The 21,524-nt window shown below is 43.1% G+C and overlaps 1 protein-coding gene across 1 annotated transcript in view; it reads right to left on the bottom strand.

Annotated features, from left to right (window-relative positions):
* zeb1a (zinc finger E-box binding homeobox 1a) overlaps positions 1-20,204 on the bottom strand; it is a 63,975-nt gene extending 43,771 nt beyond the window's left edge. The window contains exon 1 of the mRNA XM_083928761.1: positions 20,100-20,204. Coding sequence (XP_083784887.1) covers positions 20,100-20,157 — 58 coding nt within the window. The 5' untranslated portion in view covers positions 20,158-20,204. The remainder of the gene's footprint in view (positions 1-20,099) is intronic.
* Between the last annotated feature and the right edge of the window lie 1,320 nt (positions 20,205-21,524).

Below are 21,524 nucleotides of genomic sequence, written 5' to 3' on the forward strand. Positions count from 1 at the left end.
CACACTTGTTGGCTCATTGGTGGCAGGTAGTACAATGTGTGTTTAGATATTGGCAAACAAAACATTTCCTAAAGTGTTTGATTCAGTTGATTTAATAATTTCTCTCTTCTACAACTCAGATGGGGTGGGTGTAGATGGACTCCATCCTAAGTCATGCCCACTTTCCAAATCTCAACAATTTGTTAAAATCAATCTCACAGTTATACCCAGACTTTTTCCCTATTCAGAAATGCGTTAAAGATGCTCTGACTGACTGGTTTCTCTGTCTTAAGTACTAGCAGTTTTGGTTGTTCACCGAAATAGGGTCATTGTACTTAAGTCATCCACAATTAAGGAACCAAATCAGACTTGACTACAACATACAGAGAGACCTAAATTCAACTTTTAAATAGGAATCTTTTACATGGAAAGCATCATAAACAAAATTACTGTACTTCTGAAATTTGAAATCCAAATACTACAAAAAATGAGTATCACAAACTCAGCCTTTTAATGTGTCTGTGTATCCAGTCAGCAGCCTCATTTCATAATCAAAACACAGATGGAGAACGGACAGAGCGGCAGCCTCCGCCTCCTATCTCCACTAACTCCATCTCAAAGTCCAGCAGGCTACTTCACAGCATCCCACCATCTAACATCATATGACTTAATCAGAGCTGCATATTTTTGGCAATGCCAGAGGAGTAGTGGCCATCTACTGTATGTCAGGAGTTGGCAGCATCTGTGGCAAGCTCGGCGGGGCAGCTCCCTGGCACCCAGCCTCGGCTGGCATGGTGGTTCTGTCCTCCCTAAATGAAGACCATGCCGCTGCTGTCTGGATGTCTGACGCCTAGCTAGCTCGCTTTGAACTGCTTTCAGCGAGGGGAGCGTCAAGCTGGTAGATGATGAAGGTCCCACAGAGCTGGCAGTGCAGAGGGAAGGCTTCATGTCTGAGTGGCACAGAACCAGAGCAAGGGGACGATCTCCATATGCTTTCGACCGTTGGATTAAAAGTTCAACTGAACCTCTGGGGTGATTGGAGGAGGCACAGCTACAGGCGTTATCCTTTCAAAGAACTTTACCTCACTGCACGACAGCAGAGTGTTTAGTATATATTCAAAAGATTTGGTCTTCACAGTATTATCCCAGAAACAAGGGTCTCAGATGATCTTCAGTCTTTCAATTTACATGCAAACAGATCAAACAGTACTATTTGGTGCATTTGCACAACTCCTAATGTCTGGGCACAAGACACAATTAGCAACAGAAAACTTCCATTTACAGTCTGAGTAAAAATAATGGCCTGTTGTGAGAGCATAATAAGATGCTAACCTACTTTTTCTTTACAGGTGAGTTTAGGGAAAACATCAAAAATAAACAACTCAAGGCTGCTCTGTACGTTGGAGACAATAAAGACAAAGGTCTAATCCTAAAGCTGCAGGCGTACAAAGCAAACTCCCCAGATGTAAAGGTAGTCTGAGAGGATATACGCATGTGTTTGTGTGTGTGTGTGTGTGTGTGTGTGTGTGTGTGTGTGTGTGTGTGTGTGTGTGTGTGTGTGTATGTGTGTGTGTGTGTGTGTGTGTGTGTGTCTGTGTGTGTGTGTTCGTGTGTGTGTGTGTGCCTGTTTACCTAGTCACACAATGCAGGGAGGAGGGGAAGGAAAACAGGGACAGGCAGGAACCTTTCCGAACACAGTTTAGCAAAATGTCAAGCACGCTCAGATCGCCGGTCGACTGAAATGTCATCCAGGCGAGACAGCACGGGGGCTAAACAGAAAAACCCTGCTCAGGTGTATCTGAACAGAATGAACACTTACAATTCCAACACTTTCAAGCCTCAATTTTACCCAATGTGCCTTCACTTTTCCATTGAGCACCGTTCAATTTGAAATGCATCTAAAAGTGTGTATTTGAGTGAGACGGAGTGTTTTTTGGCCAAGGTTAAAGTCTCAAATAAACATGTTGGACATTTAAGCTTTGAAGGATCCACTTTTAAAAACAACTAAGAGCCAACTAAGGCAGAGTCGAGTCAAATCAATTCATGATGTGCTTTTATGAAAACAGGTTTGTCACAAAATGCTTTAAAATACAGAAGCAAGATCAACTCTAGTTTGAAGCCGTGAGACATAGCTTGAGACAAAGCATGTGCTGAGATCACCCTGGTCTGTTAAGAGGTACTGCGCAGGGGTGTAGCTTTCCTACCCTGAAGTGTGCTATAATATAATTGTGCTGAAAGGCTGCGTGCTCACGCCATGGGAGGAGAGTTTTATATCGAAGCCTGCCTGCTGTAACAGTGTCAGGTGGTATTTATGAGACTTGTAATGGGGCTGAAGCCTAGGCACACCTGCTACGCTGGGAAGAGTACACACACAACCGCACCCGTCCACAGACACTAACACACAAACACACGTACAATAGCATCAAATCCTCGACTTTGCTTGTTTCTGTTTGTGTTCTGCTGTATTTAAGTGCTGTGTTGCTAGACAGATTTGATGAGGGCAATATGCATACATAAAGTGGACACGTCTTCACATGGGAAAGCAAAGACACTGGCAGGAGCGTAAACAGTTTTTCCAAGAAAAAAACATAAAACTTAAGGCATCAAGGGAAGTAAATTCTAGGTCACATCTCATAAACATATTTCCACATACCTATCCTATTTTGGATTAGTTAGTTTAATAAGAACCTGTTTAGATCTCTCAGTGCGCACTCACACTGTCCTTCCGCACCGGGCCAAAACAGGTTTTTCGGGTCAAGCCTAGTTCGTTTGACCAGTGTGAGTGCACCCGCTCCGCGCATAACTGCGGCCAGCTGGCCGTCCACGGCCTGTATGAAAGAGGTGGGCTTTTGTAGAGCGCGTTTGCACATGTACGAGCACGAGCGTGCGCACGTGTACCCTAAAGCCCGGGGCGCGGTGCGGAAGGACAGTGTGAGTGCGCCCTCAGTCACACTTTACCCAAATTAGGGCTCCAACTAATGATTATTTTCATTATCCAAAAGTCTGACCAAGCTGAAATATCAACATACGGAGGACTCTCTATGTAGATATGAAGGGTTAATTCTATTTTATCAAGAGCACAAGGATTCTTAGTTTAAGGTGATTAAACACTAATGAAAACATGGTTATGAATATTATAGTCTATTTCTGTCAATAGACCCAGCTAAATTAAGAAATAAAATCCAACTTGTATAGCATTAGTAATAAGCAGTGTTGGGCAGTAAGGCGTTACAGCGGCGTTGATAGTTTAACTCCATTTCTCAGTAGTGTTGCTGTTTTCTCAATCAAATAGTTTCTCCGTAGCTTAGTTCTTTTATTGGTCGAGTAGTGCAGTCAAGTCCACACAAGCTTCGTTTCTCCTAGCATTTCTGAAGCTGCAGAAAGTGCAGCGGAGCTTTCTGCTGTGGGCTGAAAGTGCTGAGGATCAGTGACACCACGGCCATACACAGTATGGATGTATGAAAGAATAGCTTCGATGTAGTAAACTACTTTTGCCATGTTGCTGTCGGTTAGCTTGCTACATTTCTGTGGGAGGTAAAATTAGCTTAAGTGTAGTCAAGCTTCATTTAATGTAGAGGAACTGGTAGCTTAGCTGACTACACTTTTCAAGTTGGCTTGCCCAACACTGGTAATAAGCAATATGACTGTTTTTAAACGGAATAACGGAGCCGCTAGTGTCTGACGGGCTCTATGAACTATGATCACATTTCAGTAGTGGTGGGAGGGGGTAACGCCGCACGTTGTGTTTGTTTACTAGAAAGTTCACGTGTCTTTTGGGGTGACAAGACGATATATGAGTGTGTCTCCAAAGAACACTGAAACTGTGCAGCCAATAATGGCAACAGTTTGGATTTGCAGCTTAAAGAGAGAGGCTCGCTGAAAAAGTAAACACTGCTAGTAAAAAGAAATGGCTTAGAGATGCATTACCGCCACCTAGAGTCGCGCATTTATCAGCTCTCTCAGTCTCATTATGGTCCACTTGGGAGCGGCTGCTGAGTCAAGTGTGACACATAAATACAGTATACCGGTCCAGTTGGGTATTTGGCTTAATATCAAACGTTTGAACTTTTTTAACAACAGCCCAATCTTAATACTTGCCACTTTTAAAGCATAATCATTTGTAATGATCCATAATTCAAATAAACAGGTGAATTTACTTTGATCCTACGACCACTAGACCGTTACACCATCTGACTGTTAGGGGCAAAGCGACTGGTGAGCATCTTCAGTCCACACAAGCTTACTACAGGTTGGTGAGATTAACTCAAAGTATCTGGAGCGTTAATGTATTTGGAGCTCACATTAACGTGCCTGCTGCATGAGACCACAGGGGAAAACAAACAGCGTTGATGAAACCCAGTCAAGATGAAAAAGCTGCAGCCTCTGAGCTGCACCTGTGCCAATTTCTCTTATTCCGATAACCCAAAAAGGAAAACTGCAGCTCAGCCGGACTTAATGAAGGCAGGAAATTAAAAACTTCTTAGGTCCATCGACTACACGGGTGGATGGTTTCCAAAAGTCAACAGCTAATTTGGAGTGACACGGCTGAACCCACCATTTTAAGACCAGGGTCAAAATTGGTCTAATGCCAAAAAGAAAGGTAGAAAGGTAGGCTGTGTCAAAAACAATACAATGCGGTTACCTAGATGAACCTCTTACAACACTTCCCTGGCTCTGAAAGCTGTTACGTTCCCATAATGTGGATAAGTTGTCAAGGTAAACTGTAACACGGCTTGTTTTGTGGTTTGACATCTGATGTTTGTGCAAAGTGAAGATGACAGTTGATAGGCAGGTGTAAAGAGTTTCCCCTATTCTCACTGAGCACTGGTGCAACAAGAAAAGAGACATCACTGTCGGGATAATGCAACATTAAAAACATCAGCTTTTTGCTGAAAATGAAATAAACACAAATAAAAAATGTAGCAATCAGTAAGGTCACAACATGGCCACACAATGACCCCAACCACCAGTGCTGCAGCACTATCACAGAGCAACCCCTGTAAGGACGCACCGCAGACCCCGTCACTCACCTCCTGCCATAACAGACACACCTCCTTGAAAGTAAACAAGCGACTGTTTAGTTGTTTTCACATTCAGTACACATGCACAGAAGACACAGATAAATGTGTGTTAGCCTTTACCCCACAGGTTTCCCCTAGCGAAGGCAGAGGGAGCCAAAATCCCAACCAAGGGGCAGCAGCTTAAACACAGAAGCAAAATGGTGAGAGTCTGCCTTTGTGCACATCTCTTGTAGACTGAACAGCTGACACCTCAACAAGTACGCTGCAGCAACACCGATGCTAAAACTGCTCTGATCAACAAAAATCTACCCCAGTGGATAAGCACGGTGGCATCCCAGTGACAGCCGAGATCCTAAACGCTCAGCAGAACAAAGAATAACAACAACGGACTACAGCTGCAACTTATTATGTTTGCCATTTTTTGCTCAATCATCTGCTAATTGTGTAGTCCATAAAATGTGTGAAAATAGTAAAAATGCCTGTCAGTGTCCTAAAGCCAAAGGTGACGTCAAATTGCTTCAATGCACTTCTACATAAAAAACAGAAAAGCAGTAAATTAAGAAGCTGGATTTGCTGTTTGTTAATCAAGTAATGGCTAAAAAGTTTCAGCTCTAAAGTATATACGTAAATGAAACCCAAAACCTTGGGGTGCTGGTTCCATTACCTAAAGAGAAACCTCCAGAAAACACACATTGTAACTGAATATCAATAGGGCTGCCCCCTGAAATGCAAAAAGACCCTTCAGTCGACTGAGAGTCTTAATGTCGAGCAGTGTTTTCACTTTAACGCTGTTCCCCAGTGCAGGTGGACCTGGGCCCGGGGGAGTCTGAGTGAGACGGAGGTAGCTGCCGGAAGGAAGACAGGCTTTGCCCGGTCAGACTGCCTTGGTAAATTTACTTGGTTTGTTTACTGGCTGCCACCCTGAACGTCCTGCCGAACCCTCTACAAAAATCTGGCACTTCAATAAAGCACTGCTTTATAGTCTATATGAAATAAAAGAAAAACTGTCATGTGTGTATACTAGCACTAAGTCAGTTCATGGGGGAGTGAGGAGACGTTGTTCCAGGCATCATCGTAAAGCTGTCTAACAAGCCACACTTACCATGACGGATAGTCCAGTGTTCTTATTCAATAGCCAAATCTGATTGACAAAATTCAGCCCTGACTATTAATTGAATTACAATCCTGTGGGACATCAGTGCCAAATCCGTTCCCTGGGAAATACTAGATAGAGTTCTACAGTGTATAAAAGAGTCCCATCAACTCAGTCAGGACTCCACAAAAAGATTATAAACCATTTATTGTGAAAAATAGGTCTGAGAAGTTCTGAAAACCCAAGATTTTGTCTTTAATTATTTTTTTTCGTCTGACAAACTAAATCAAAGTATATTCAATTTGCCTTTGATAAGCTGGAACCATGGAATATATTGTTCTTTTTCTTGATAAATTACTTATTATTATCATATATCATATAATAAATTCAACTCTTACTTACTAGCTACTAGTTTTTCTTGTAATTATCCCAAACAACTACAAAGTGCGACGGCAGTCAAGATAAAACCCAACACAGAGATCTCATGTTAAACATCACATTTTTACGATTTCACGGACGGGCTAAAGGCTCGAGTCACTGTTGTGTCAGATGATTCAGTGATAGCAGGATAACGTGTGTTCAGATATGACTTTCAGGGTCTGCCGACACCCTACTAAGAGCCATGGGGAGGTGGTAATGCAGCTATAGTCACAGCTCTGTTGCAAATGTGTTGCTTCGTGCCTACAGCTCATCAAAAACCGAGCGCTCTTCTCCCCCAGCAGCCGCCTCAATTACAGAGGCACCACCCTCGGCTCCGTCGTTCTTCCATCCATCCAGTCTGGGTGTAATTCATCAGGGCTGGGTGGCCTCCATTAGCGCTTCTCTGCAGGGACAGCATCGCCGCTAAAGCACAGCACTCAGGGAGCGCACTGGGACCCCGCACTTTACCCGAACAGCTTCATCAACCCTGCATCCCTTGAGCCAGACAGACACACGCACACACACACCAACTCTGGAGGGCCCAATTAGCAGCCATCACCTGTAATTCAATAACACTCCCTTTCTTTCAGCCTCTCCTGCTCTCCTCCTCTCTTTCACTCGACCGTGAATGTACTGTTGTGGTTTAAAAAGGGCAAATCTAAATCTACACTGACAGTTTATTAAGGGATCTGAATAGACCTGCATATTTTGTTTGCAAGCAAGGTGTCTTCCACCACCGGGCCCCTTTTTACAAGCCTCATGTACCATCCCTCTGGCCCCATGCACTCCACATCGAGCCCACAGGACACAAGATGGAGGAGAGACCCAAAGAGAGAATCCACATTGCTCCTCAGCTTCTAATCAAATCCTCTGTTCCATTTCAGTGTGTTCACTCAGCATCAGTCCTGCATGGTGGGAGAGGTAAACAGAGAGACTGCATCACAATAAATCAAGAGAAACCTGTCAACAGATCGGAAACAGAACCGCAGTGTAGTGTAGCACCATTTACAGTTAGATCATCGTGAGCCGACAGGTCCACGAATAGAGGAAACATGTATTAATAAGTGAGCATACTGAATAAAGATGTCAATGATTAATTGGTGTTAATAATTTAACCGATTACAAATATATTCATTATAATGCAGAAGACAAGGGACATGTCAGAAAATGTGTAGCGTGCCTCTCTCTGCTCACTGAGACACTCCTCAACTTGTTGGTGTATGGTGGTGGTGCGGTTTAGCTATCTGAAGCTCGTGCTAATGCTGAACTAGCATTTTAAACAGACGCCGCTGCTGAGTTAACGCAGGTTAAGAGCTGAGTGTCTGACTGGAGTGTCAGTCAGGACATGAATTACACACGCTTCCAACTGAATCAACACAAAAGTGACTGACACCACTCACTGACAGTGAGCGACACCATTCATCCATCCGCCATCCATCTGAGCAGCTGGGCTAACGTTAGCTACAGTGATAACGTTAGCTACAGTGATAACGTTAGCTACAGTGATAACGTTAGCTACAGTGCTAACGTCTGCAGACGGAAGCTCCGGTATTAAATGAAGACGTTATTTTATGTTATTAAGTTTATCATTCAAGTAACTTGGTGTTTACTCGTTAATCGATCTTTTTCCTGCTAATGTAACGTTAGACTACTTTAATTTGAATCGTAAATAAGTCATATCAGTGGTTAGCACAGTTTTCCGATGGAAGATGTCCAACGTATTTCATAAATGATTAATGATTAATAAATAATTGATTGTTAAGGTAGCCCACTATCGATCAAAACAATAGCTTCAAATTTGAATCCCTAAAACTGATTGATGTTTATATCCCAATAGCAGCACTGCTCAAGAGGAATCAGGAGCCAGACCGTGCAACTAATGGTTTTATTCAATTGTAAAAAAAAAAAGGTGCATCTAATTTCCCAGAGCCCAAGTTGACGTCTTCAAAATGCTCGTTTTATTCAACCAACAATCCAAAAGTGATGATTTAATCTGATTGAATATGATAAAAAGTGAGAAACATGGAACGGACTTGCAACAACGGCCCAGAGAGAGGACGTGGGTGATTTCAAGTATGCAAGTACAGCTTTCTAGCCAACTAGTTTTGAACACTGAGGTGATTACGCCTCCTTACTTGCAACATGTAACATATTTTCAGTTCTGTCCACTTTAATATTGTGCTCCAAATTCATTTCATCAAATTGAGTTATTTCCGAGTGACTCTTCTCATTTGAAACACACCATAATCTGAGACGGGCTTCAGTGTGAAAGAGGAGAGGTAATCACTTTACTGGGCTTCTTATCTAATTCTCTATTCAACTCCCACCTGTCCTGCTGCTGTACCACAGAGGTCTCTGGGGGGCCTTTAGTAAGCCCAGGCCCCACCTAACCCACCTCACCCACCTGTCCACCGCTCATGATTTATATCTACTGAGACCACTGGGGCTGCTGGGAGGTTGCCTCCCTTGCTCCTACTGTAGTTTTTTTTTTCAGCTTTATCAAATCATAAATAATTTGGAACCTCTCACAAATTCTTTGGTGAGGATCGTGGTTTTGTATAGCTTTGGTTTGTTGGAGTAATAAACTGTGAAATCAGAATAAATAACCCGCTGTGGTTCTTTCAGTTATTTTAATACATAATGTTCCAATGAAAATAATCTGGTTCCTGTGAAGAGGCATTTGAGCATGCTAAGCTCTAAAAGGGATATGCCATGGTACATGCCTAAAGAAACATTTTCCATTACTATATACTGTAGGACTTTGCAAAGCACGCAGCGCTTAGATTAAAAACCTTTTCTCCTGGTAAGAAAGCACAGAGTAAAGGAATCTTCAGTAGCGTTGAGTCTGATAACCTCGGTTTTCATAAGTGCTATCATTCCTCTGTCTATTTGGTTGTGGATTTACTTAACATCCCTCTACAATGTTAATCACCAGTATAAGATATATAAATTAATCTGTCCGTTCAAATAGTAGATTTAACTTGTTTCAAAAGCATTCTATTCAAGGGAAGCTCTCCATTACTTTCATAATCAATCTAAAAGTCTATAAATTGTCTGAAAAAATGTCAGTTTTGATTTCCTCAAGACTGAAATGACATCTTCAGATCTCCAACAGTCCAAAAGTATTCTGTATACTCATCTGAGAAGCCAGAGAAAAAGCAGAAAGTATTCTCAAATGAGAAAATGGAACCAGAAAATGTTTAGGATATTCATCTTGTTTATGACAATAAATACAATATAACAATAAATAATACAGTAAATAGGGTCGTTGAAGCTCTGTTTGATTCTGTGACTTAATGACACACATGGCTTTTACTAAGATCATGTTAAGTTGGGCTTTTCACTTTGACTGAAAGCTGTAATGTTTTGTTTTTTATCCATTTCAGTATTTCACTCTTTCTCTCAACTCATTCAGCGCCTCATTTGTTTTCATTTGAGTTTTCCTACACCTGTCTCTTTTTAGTTTACCTTTGAGATGTGTCCCAATTTTAATGGAAGCAAATAAAAGCATGTACCCTATCACAGGCAAACAGCACTCCACTTCAATGATCAACATGCACGGGATTACGGCTCGACTTAAGTCTCTACTGTACAGCATCCGTGGCTGTGGCTCAGTTTAGTGCTTGGAGGCAGGCAGGAGCTCCGGGCTGCGTTTCCTCTGATTTCCTCTGAGCCCTAGGAGCCGACGGCCTCTGTTCTGCTTCTCAGGCGGCAGGAGAAAAAATGAGAATGGAGGATGGAAGGATATGCAAATTGTACCACCACCAAAGGAGAGGCAGAGGAGTTTCCCACCGGCTGAGTGTGAAAGAGTGCTCCCCCTCTCCCATACACACAGGACTTTGAATGGAACTCTTTCTTTTGACACACACTGGCCTGCCTGCATGCACACATCACCCACACGATCACACAGACATATAAACTCATTAAAAACTAATGCAAGTGCTCGTATCCGCTCAAATTTGGATGTTTTAACACGCACGCGCACACGTGCACGGTGTGAGGAGGGATCCTGGTCAGCAGCAGCAGCAGCAGCAGCAGCAGAATAAACTGGGTCCCTTCACCACAGGCTGTCTTTCACAGCTCAACACTGGTTAGCACCACACAGTGTAGATTAAAGTTTTAGCTGTTAGCTGCTCAGGGAGCATCTTGAATACATGAATATTCAGGTGGCTGAATGAGAAAGATGAAAGGCAACAGCAAAGCAGGTTACTTGTGGAAATGGGCAAGGCCACCTTTAAGGAAAGTACTAATATGAGTTTGGCAGCTCTTCTGAAATTTCATGCACCAGTGGCGCTGGAGGTAAATTTCAGTTCTGGTTCCACATTTGGCTTTGTTTTAAGCGTAGGTGGCAGTGAGCAAACTGTCTTCACGGCATCAACTTTAAACAGTATTGTAAGTTCAGAGGAGGATTTGGCTTTACCAAGATATTCTTTTGATTCAAAATGACAGACTATACAAAAGTGAATCTGTTCTACCTCTCTTCTGAGCTCTTCATTCTTAGCACGGCACATATATTTCACCGGTTACATTCTTTAGGCACAGCAGCTCTAACTTCTAACTGTGTTTTATTGATTTATAGCAACAATGGGCAGCTTTTTTTTTCCTCACATCACCCAGATCTCGGATCATGTGTAACAAGAACCATTTATAAAGACGAGACAAAGAGCAAGTATTGGATAATAATGCCATCTTGCTTTTTCCTCAAGTTCCACCTGCCTTAAAGTTTTCACTACAATTCTAGCCCTGAACACAACACAATTAAGGTCTTGTCAAGCTCTGAATGGTTTTAGATGTGGTGGAATGGCACTTGAGGCCTGGGGTGAATAATGATGAACGTGTACAAAAGTAGGGACTGATATTTTGAAAGTGATGTCGCCGCAGTAAAGACACAGTTAGCTTCACTATTGTTTACTATCTAAAATGTACACATCATTTTGTAATGATCTGATGCAAACAAAAGCTATTTATAATAGTAATCGTTTCCTTGTACTGTGATACATCACTTTTGTGTTATATTCACCCATCTACCATCTATGGCAATCACTGAGACTCTGCTGAGCATCTTCATGCTGTTCACTGTCACAATGCTTCTCTCAGCACATGTGGCTCATGAGCTTTCACAGCTCCAGGGCTGCTCCATTGACCTCTGACCTCTCTGTGGAGGGAGGGTGTCTCTGTGAAGGGGGGGGTCTTCGAAGAACCTGTGTTGTCAACACTGCTGATACAGACGACTAATAGTTTGGACTTTCACAAGCCACGTTTCACATTCATTTCGACTCATCGGTGCAGTGCAGCCTGAACGACTCAATTGGTGGCTCTCAGTTTCGCAGTGCATCATTTCCCTTCCACCTCAACTAAAAATAGTTCTCATGAGTGTTCATGAGTAGCAGGGCCAAATCACACCTGTATGACAGCCCCGTCCGTGCTGGCCAATATCTTTTGATTTAGGCTATTTTCTGAACATATAGTTTAGGTACTGAAGTTATTGTGACTCTTTTATTTGGCAAAGCTTATCTCAGCAACTTTCCTAAACACATAGCTGATGTATAGTGATGTGAAAACCCTTGTTAATATATCCCATTTTTTTAAATAGATCATATAAACAAGGGGTGTGCGGTATAGTGTCTACCATATCATCTTAATTGTTGTTTTAACGACGTGTGAAATCACAATATGGAGTATGTCCCTTTTTTTGCAAAAAACAATCAAAACACGCCTCCACGGCATGATCAAGCCTGGTAGGACGACTACTGCTGGAGTTGCCAGATGAACTGTTTCCAGCCAAAATATTTGGGCGATATTCTTTGGGTCTGGCCTGGAAAAGTTATCATGCCGTGTTCACGCTTCACAACAACAACAAACCATGCTAACATAGCTGCACGTATGGCTGAAGTCAAAAATAAGTGAACAAACAGCGCCTAAAGAAAGAACCCAAACTCTACCATCCGGAATCGACATTGTTAGATTTAACAGCTAATCGTGGATCAGACTCACTTGCATGGAGGTGGTTTGGCTTCGCAAACACTGATGTTGCTCAAAAGACAGCTCGACAACGAACTTTTCACCATCTGCGAAGTAACTTCCGCAAAGAATATGAAGAATATTCGTCAGGCAGCGGTCGACCACAACCGGCCAGCTAAGGTACCGACGAGAAAACACACTCTGCAAACTTTGGCAGCATTATTAGGGGGCGCCTGCGATATTTCATCAAGTAAGTCCTATAAGCCACTTTAAATTGGTTTATGTATACTTGCACTGCTTGATCTCAATACTTGAACTGGTGATTTCAATGTTTTTCTATTGTACTTACTTGAATGACTCAGTTTCAAGTTAATAATTAAAACCCTTTTTTCTTGAAGTTTTTTTTGTCAATATTATCAAATAACATCTAATGTATTATTAACAAGAGCGAGCTAGTACAATAGGCCTTGGATGCTTTTACAAACACACTTTTTAAGGATGCAACATATTGTCAATTATCATTATGGGCTAAATCCCCCCAAAATTTAGAGATATAAATTTTCAATGTCAATAAATCACACCCCTAATATCAACTCATTAAGGCCACAGTTGTTTAAGTATGACTTCCATGTTCAATTTTCACTTTTGTTACCCATAGTTATGTGTGCTTAGCTGAATAATGCTGAAGGTGGCTGTAAAGTACATGGCTAATTTATTTCATTTAACCTGTCAGACAGTGTATCAGCCACAGCGTTGTTTATTGTTTAAACCTGTTTAAAGATGATGTGCATACCTTTATTAGGCAATATTGAGTTATCTGCCTCAACTTTCCATGCCTGATCTACCAAGGTGCCTTTATCGGCCGACGTCATCTAATTGAAACGCAACAGCATCAGTGGGAACTGCTGATTTTCCCCAACAAGCACCATGTTAATGCATGTAAATCCAAACAAACAGGCCTCTGTTGTTATGCAAAGCCTGGAGGAAAGTAGCAGTTTCCCACCTTGACACAACAACACACACACTCTCTCTCTCACTCACACACACACTCACACACACACACACACACACACACTAGTCAATTAGTCACAGCAGCAGCATCAGTAGCCCTGACGCACCTCCCCCCTCTGGACCATAAAAGGCAATGGGAGGGGTTAATGCTGACTTGCTAAAGACATCCTGTAGTGCTTTGTCATTCCCTAGGCCCATTTGTGCAATGGAAACAACACACACACACACACACACACGCACACACGCACACAAACACGTGCACGCACAGACACACACACACACACACACACACACACAGCCCCAAGGAGAAAGTAATATGTTTGACCGATGGTCATGGATCAATTAACAGCTACTGTTGACCACTAATAGCACCTGGACACTGCCATCTTTTTAATAAACAACAAAGGTTCACAGTGTACATAAATATTCACTTCCCACTAAAAAATATAGAACATAAGTATAAAAAACTAAAAAAAGATTGGTCTTTTGCATAAAAATAGATTTTTGTAATTGGCCTAACATGATAGCATGTTGGATCGTAACACTGATGACTTGTTATCACCAAGGTGGACCCAGTCTATGGTGAGGCCTGCTACACTGCTGAATAAACCTCAGAGGCAGGACACTCACATGACTCCTCTGCTCTGGCAGCTGTAGCTGCAACTGGAGCATGTTAGGGTGACCTTAAGAAAACGGTTCATTCAAACAAAGACAAAAGACCTAAAAGGGCTATAAAATAAGCTGCGGCATTCATATTCAACCCTTTATATCCTTGATTGTTAAGCCACAATGTGTAAGGATCTATAAGCTCAGTTGAAGGGCCACTTTTTATACTCTCTTGATGCAAAGCTTGCTTGTACAACATGTAAGGCATTAATAGAGCATTACAGCTTTAGCATCAACAGAGGAGGAGCTGCATAAATACCAGACACGGAGAAAATGCTGCTCATCTTAACACATCAAATAACAGCAAGCCGATCAAAGACACAAGAGGATTCCTTTAAAACAGTCATTCAAGCCACTTTCATATCAACAAATGTTTGTTTCCCTGACCTGATATGAGTTCAATAAAAGAGCAGTCCGTGAGCGGAGTCATTGAAAGCTCTTATAAACACTTCACTTGTCTGTACCAATGTCACTGCCAGTGAAAATGCTCCATATACTTCAAACATTTTGAGCACAGCTTCCCTCAAACCCGTAACTGGTGGCAAAACAGGGAAACGTAAAGGTTCCCTGTAGAGTGTTTGGCCTCTAATACCCGTTTTTGTGCTATGGAGCTTTTTCTATGAGTGGATCTATGCACACACGCGGGCGACATGATACACATTCCTGACATTGGTTTCACACTGTTCCACTGATCTACAGGTGGTGGTAACATGCAACAAGATATGCAGCAAAGCACCAGCAAAGAAAGAGAAGAAGCTAGATAGTAAATATGGATGGAAATAAAACTGTGTTTAAAATACTTTATGAATCAGCTTTGCGAATATTTCATGAGGAAGGAAATGCATTCGACATATTTCAACGCACAATTTAGTGAGACTGATGGTAAACATAATTTGTTTTCAAGAAAAAGCCACAGAGCACCTGTAACACCTAACCCTTTCCTTATTCCTCCGAAAAAAAACTCCACAGGACAGGCGGACAGACGGCCCTGGCCCTGGCAGGCTCGTACGTATGAGCGGCCCAAGCCTGGGAGTAGGCCGCTGTGTTTATCCTGTCAAGGTATGTTAACACCAGGCTGCATTCCTGTAGTCCCTAAATTGCTGTGTTAGATTACAGCCCAGCTGAGAGCGCAGTCATACACACACACAAACATGGAGCACTTTGCAGCAAGAGGAAAGGCGTTGGATGACGAAGCCGTGACCAAAGTGGCAGCAGCAACAGGCGTTGTGCATGGAGGGCCAACACCTGCCATTTAGGGAGGAACTGCAGGCGACCGACATGCGGTCAAACTGAAAACATTAAGCTAAAATACACAGAACAACTTCACAATTTTTCTCCTCTGCTTTTACAAAGATGTCCATATATAAGTATTTTAAAACAAAAGAAATAACTGTTTTATATACTGTGCATGCTCTAATGTACAGTCGTAGGTGAGGTACGTGTATAATTTAGGCATAAACAAGTACAGTAAGAGAATAGTGAAGGCTGTTGAGGGTCTCTGTCGGCCTATTGCTGGATGACACTCATTACTGGCTTTTATAGCAGCATGTTTACAGTTGCTGTCTGGTGGGAAATCCTCTCTGTAAAGAAAAGTAGAGCAAGGCCTACTGACTGTCAGCTAGCATTAACACCAGGCAGGTTAGGGGTAGATGTTTACTATATTGGGGCGAACGATGCTATTGGAACTTGGGTGGCACACAAAAACAGCACAGACAGCTGAATATCAGTCTACTCTCAACTGCAGCGTGGCTCATCGTGAATGAAGAAAGAAGAAGAATTACTTTTACTTATCCCGCAAGGGAAACATTCACGCAGGCCCGAAATACACACATGCAGGACCGATATACATGCAATTAATGGAGTCAGAGCGAGGGGGCTGCCAATGGATCAGCGCACCGAGCAGTTGGGGGTTCAGTGCCTTGCTCGACAGCATCTCGGCAGTGCCCAGGAGATAAACTGGCTCTGGACTGGTGGCCTCTCCAGCCACAAGTCTGCGCTCCATTCATGGTCCACACAGGGACTCAAACCAGTGACCCTCTGGTTCCCGGCCGAGTCACTTATGGACTGAGCTACTGCCGCCCTGAATGACATCATAACTACAGGAAATGACTCCAAAACACAAGGTTTAAAGGGCATTAAAAGATGGATTTTGGAAGTTGGAAGTTGTCAGCCTTCATACCACAGCAAAGAGCACAGCCAATGCTGGTCTCAGATTACATGAACTGGAGGTAGATTTATTTTCTGCCTCTGACCTGCAAGGATGGCTGGTTATCTAATCCATCTGATAACGATCTGCTAACGGTTTTATTAACGGTTCTGGTTTGCTTAAACACAGTTATGTGATGTGTCACTAAAACCACAAAATCAAATGTAATGCTAACTTTGACACTGTATTCTGGACCCAGAGTATGTCCTTTACACATATCACTTAAGATGCTAAACTGTTATTAACAGTGTACACTACAGCTGTCACTCTCCCTTATATAGATTACAGTGGATAATGTGCTGTGATATGGGGATAACTGTACAAGTCTGTGTAATGTTTGCTTTATAATATTCTCACAGCGTAATCCATAATGATAAAGAATGTGTCCATATGCCATTTTTGTCTATTACTACACTTTTATGCTGCTATTGTTGATCACTGCTCATATTTTACTTTTATTTAGTTTTTACTTATTTTTTTCCTTTTAAAATGTTATATTGTTGTTATTACCAGGGGGTGCCATTACAATTGTGTTGTATTGTTGTCTTGCACAGCGGTACAGTTACAAAAAGGTCTTATCTTATTTTAAGACAGCAAAACTCTCAGGTGAGGAAAGGAGATGGGTCCCTAGAACATGTGAGATGTTAAGGAGAAATTGAATTGATTAGTCAATTAATGTAGGAAATCAATTAGCTATCTTGATAATTATACACCGTTAAAATAAAAAAAAGCGAATCACTCTCTGGTTCCAGATTTGGAAAATGTGACGATTTGCTGCTTAACTTTAAAAAGAAAATGTCAACTGAATCTACAGTATGTGGCTTAGAATTGCTGGACTGGGAACTTATAACGTCTTTCGTTCTTATATAACATTTAATGTCCAAAGTAATAAATACATTTATTGAGAAAATATTAGATTCATTGGTAAACAAGATAAATGTAAGATGCCCATGACCACTAAAAGCCTTCAAAGCCAGTGAAAAGTGAAAAGTAGATCTTCAGTCACCTGATGAATAACAATGATCAGAAAAGGCCCATCCACAGCCCCTCTACTCACTTTCTAATGACCCAGATTCATAAAACACTAAGTCAGTGGCTGTTGTGGCAGTATAGCTGATCGTGCCAGCTGCTGTTTGCCCCATCATGGTGCCGACTGACTGGAGGTCATGGCATATTAGCAGGCTAACGTTTGGCACATCAGCTCTTTTGAGATTCAAAGGAGTGACGGGGCTGATCAGGAGCAGTCTGTGCCATGGGGATGAACTAAGGGAAAAGACCCGTCTGAACTGAGGCAGGTGGGCAGTGACACGGACAGGAGAGGCTGAGGATGAGCTTCACTTGACGCAGATGAAAAAGCTGTGCGCACTGAATTACACCACCTTTTGCCATCTTGGTTGTGCGCCCCGTTACACGTACGCGGACGCGCTCCTTTCACATCATAATCTCATTTAACGCTGTGTGTTTGGGAATCAAACGGAACGGGACGCTCGGGAATATTCCCATCCATTACTTGAGCCGCATACTGCAAGGGTATCCCGGGGAAATCGGTTAAAATACACCTTTATAGGTGTTGCATCACCTTGCGTACCTGGCTGTCTCCGGTCCAGAAAAAAAAAAAAAGCAGCAACCCCGCCTTCACTGCAGTAATGGTACTGACCGCCATTCCCTTCCGCACGCCGCTCTGCAAAATGTATAACGAATCACCGCAACACAATAGATGGAGATGAGAGGTTGGACGAGGAGCCCTATTAGCACTGTTAACGCGCACGGCGGGGAATAATAGAGGAATAACCGCCTCATGCGCCGCTCTTTTTTTCCGTGCAGACTCACACGGAGCTGCACAGGGCGCACTCGACCGAATAAGGCGCCCGATCCGCACACAAAATCAGACATAAAGGGCAGAGCGAACATGCACAAGTGGGTCACAAATGCGTGCCAATGACATAAATCCCGCGAGAATGAAGGGAGGCGAGCATCCGTGCGAAGCTGGCATGGCACGGGCAAAACTACAACAACCAAAAAAAAAGCATCTCTACCTGCGCAAGTTGACATTTGGAGCGGTTTTCCTGGCTCCTGACGAGACACAGAGCCTTTAGGAAACGGCGAGCAGATCCTGTTCCGTTAACGGTCGAGAGCCGCAGGTGTTATTTCTGTTTATTTCTAGGCCGTTTGTCAGCCCCGTTATCCGCGTTCAGGTAAACATGATGATGATGGTGATGATGATGAGGATGATGGCTCCTGTACGGACGCACACAGTCACCGTCGTGTCGTCAGCGGGAGAAAAAAAAAGGTGCTTTCCAGCCCCTCGGCTCACACACATAACGCCTCATAACGGTGTCTAAAAATATATAAATATATGGGTTTACTTTTTTTATTGGCTGATGCGACGTGAGAGGGGGGGAGTACAGGTGAGGCATCGTCCAATGAGGGGCTCTGGCTCTAAGGGGCTGTCTAAATTTAAAGTTATTACAGCCTACACCTACACTCTATTTTTATATCCTTTACTTCATCACAAGTGGACTCAAAAATACTCTTGTGGTGAGAAAGGGTGCTCAAACCCACGGAGATCCTTTTTATAATGATATCATAGAGGTAAACTCGGTGTGGGTGACGATGGAGGATTAAACGCGTCACAGCAGAAATGCCAGAAAGTAAGATCAGATAAATATAATTTCATATATAACAAAACACGTGCTATAAATCCACATAATGAGCTGAAACCCGTTAGAAACTTGTAAAAAATGCCTTTTAATGCACAACATGCAGCCAAAAGCAACACTTATGGTCAGCTTTGCTCACGGTTCACAAACACGAATTAACAGGTGCAAAAAGCAACAGTCGACATGTGCAACGGGAGCAATGTGCAGGACGATCAACAACAAAAAAAACTCACCCCGAAACAACAAAAATGGCTGGATCGATCAATATAAACTGATGCAGGCCATGAGGAAACGCAAGCACGGGGATACATTTGTCAGATCTACTTCAGGATGATTTAAACAAAACAAAATCTCCACTCTTACCTCAACTAAGCGAACATGTGGTGCTGCAGTTGTGGCAGGGAGGGGTGAAGTGGAGATCAGATAAACATCCCTTCTCTGTGCCATCACCGGAGCAGCAGCAGCGGACCGCACCAAAGCTCACGCAAAAAAAAAACCCGTGCATTGAACGCAACAGCACGGTTTCCCGTCCGGCCACCGAAACAACCCCATAAAGTTGAAGTCTCTTGAACGGGACGGAGAACCGCACCGTCCGGGGGCTGAGTGAGCAGCGAGTTAGCACGAAACTAACCCCGCGACAACCTCGCCCTAAAAAAAAAAAAAAAAAAATCATCCACTAAACTAGCCTCCAAACTGCGCTCAACGGGCCACGTTGTTATGTGAAAGCCCCGCAGCGTGCCGCCAAGTGTTGCTATGGGTGCGAAAGTGGCCGAAAAGTACAGAAACAAAGGGAGGAAAAGTGCAGGAAAGTCATAATGCACACAACTACCGAGCGCTCCTCGGGTTATTCTAGCTGACGGATAACGGTTCACTCTGTCAGGCGGCCCCATGCACCGCTAGGCGGAGAGAGAAGCCAGCCAGGTATAACGGTACACCACCACACTGGGATATGGACCCAAAACTCCCGAAACGTGGTCCAACTCACTCCCAAAAAAGTATCCAGAAGAGGTTTACAGAGTGAAAAGCTCGCCGGCGGACCGCCCTGCCGGCCCGGCGGAGGTTACGGAGGAGTTGGGACTTACCGCTGCTCCTCTTCGGGTTCGCCTGTTTTCTGCGCTTACACCTGGGGCCATCCGCCATGATCCTCTCGCTGAGTCTGAAGCGCAGCCGCTCGCGAGTCACCTCCTCCCTCCTCCTCCTCCTGCCCCCCCCTCCTCTTCCTCACCCCTCCTCACCCCTCCCTCCCCCTGTCCGCTTTACGACATCACCTTCCCCCCGCAAAAACACCTGGTTTGCGACACACTGGCCGCTTTTACGGCAACACCTTCTGGATCACCTCAGCACATGGCCCCTCCTACCGGCCGCACATGGGCGTGTTGTTTCCAAACGGTGGTCCTACCGCCGTGTCAGGGTCGTCCTGGGACTCTCGTTGTGTCTGTTCCTCTTGACTGATGAAAAAAAGGAAAACTAGCCCATAGTTTATCTGTGAGGTGCTTCTCCACAGGTGTAGATGTAGAAATGAACAATTATACACTGTAAAAAAACACTTTAAATGAAGGTGTTGCCTATTAAATGTGCTGAATTTAGCCTCCTTGTAGAATCCAGCCTTATGGATGAAATCAGCCCCTGCGAGTGTTACACCATATTTGTAGGCTTTTTATTATAGGTAATGCATTGATGTGTGAGCATTTGTGTGATGTGTGGGTGCCAGTTCTTTTGTTTAACACTATGCAGTGTAAAAACGCTCCACAAAAAGGAAAAGTTTTGCATTAAAATGTTGCACGTGCTCTGAAGTTTTACTAAAAACATATATGTAAAGTTATAATCTGAAGTTAATTGTCTTTTCAGTATCAAAGACTGAGTTAAAACAATGGTGACTCATCATTTGACCCACTAATGAGAGCACCTGTATTTGCCACTGTGTCGGACCGGCGCAGGTCCATTTCATTACTGCTGACTCACAATGGAGGATCGACAGGGAGAGAAAGAAGACCGTTCAACTTCCAGTCTAAAGAAAAAGAAACAAGAAACTAATCAAAGTGAAGAAGGGCAAATAATCAAGAGGCATAGCAGCCGCGAGCGTGTGAAGATGGACGGCTTTGAAGATGCTGAGGAATGGAACTCTGGGAGATGAAGTCCCAGAGGTTCACCTGCGATTACATCTTACCACCAAAGAGGCCGCTAGAAACTACGTATCTCAAATCTTACGGAGTACAACTGTAAAGTACCGAAAGTGTAATGAGTCATGATGCAGAATGCCCCTTTTCAGAGTAGGTTAGACTTCATATTATTTACATATACATACATTTATACATACTGTATGTGCGTGTGTGTATTTAATTTTTTGTATGTTATGTTATGCAAATAAAGCAAAAACACATAATGATAGAGAAGTAACTCAGTCTTTGTTGCAAGATAATCTAGAAAACAACTACTGGAATCACTTGAGCCTGACCTAATCTGTACCGGCTCGGTATAACCAGGTAAAGTTAAAAGTTTGGTCTCAC

This window comes from Echiichthys vipera, assembly GCF_963691815.1.
Source record: "Echiichthys vipera genome assembly, chromosome: 15".
Classification (NCBI taxonomy): domain Eukaryota; kingdom Metazoa; phylum Chordata; class Actinopteri; order Perciformes; family Trachinidae; genus Echiichthys; species Echiichthys vipera.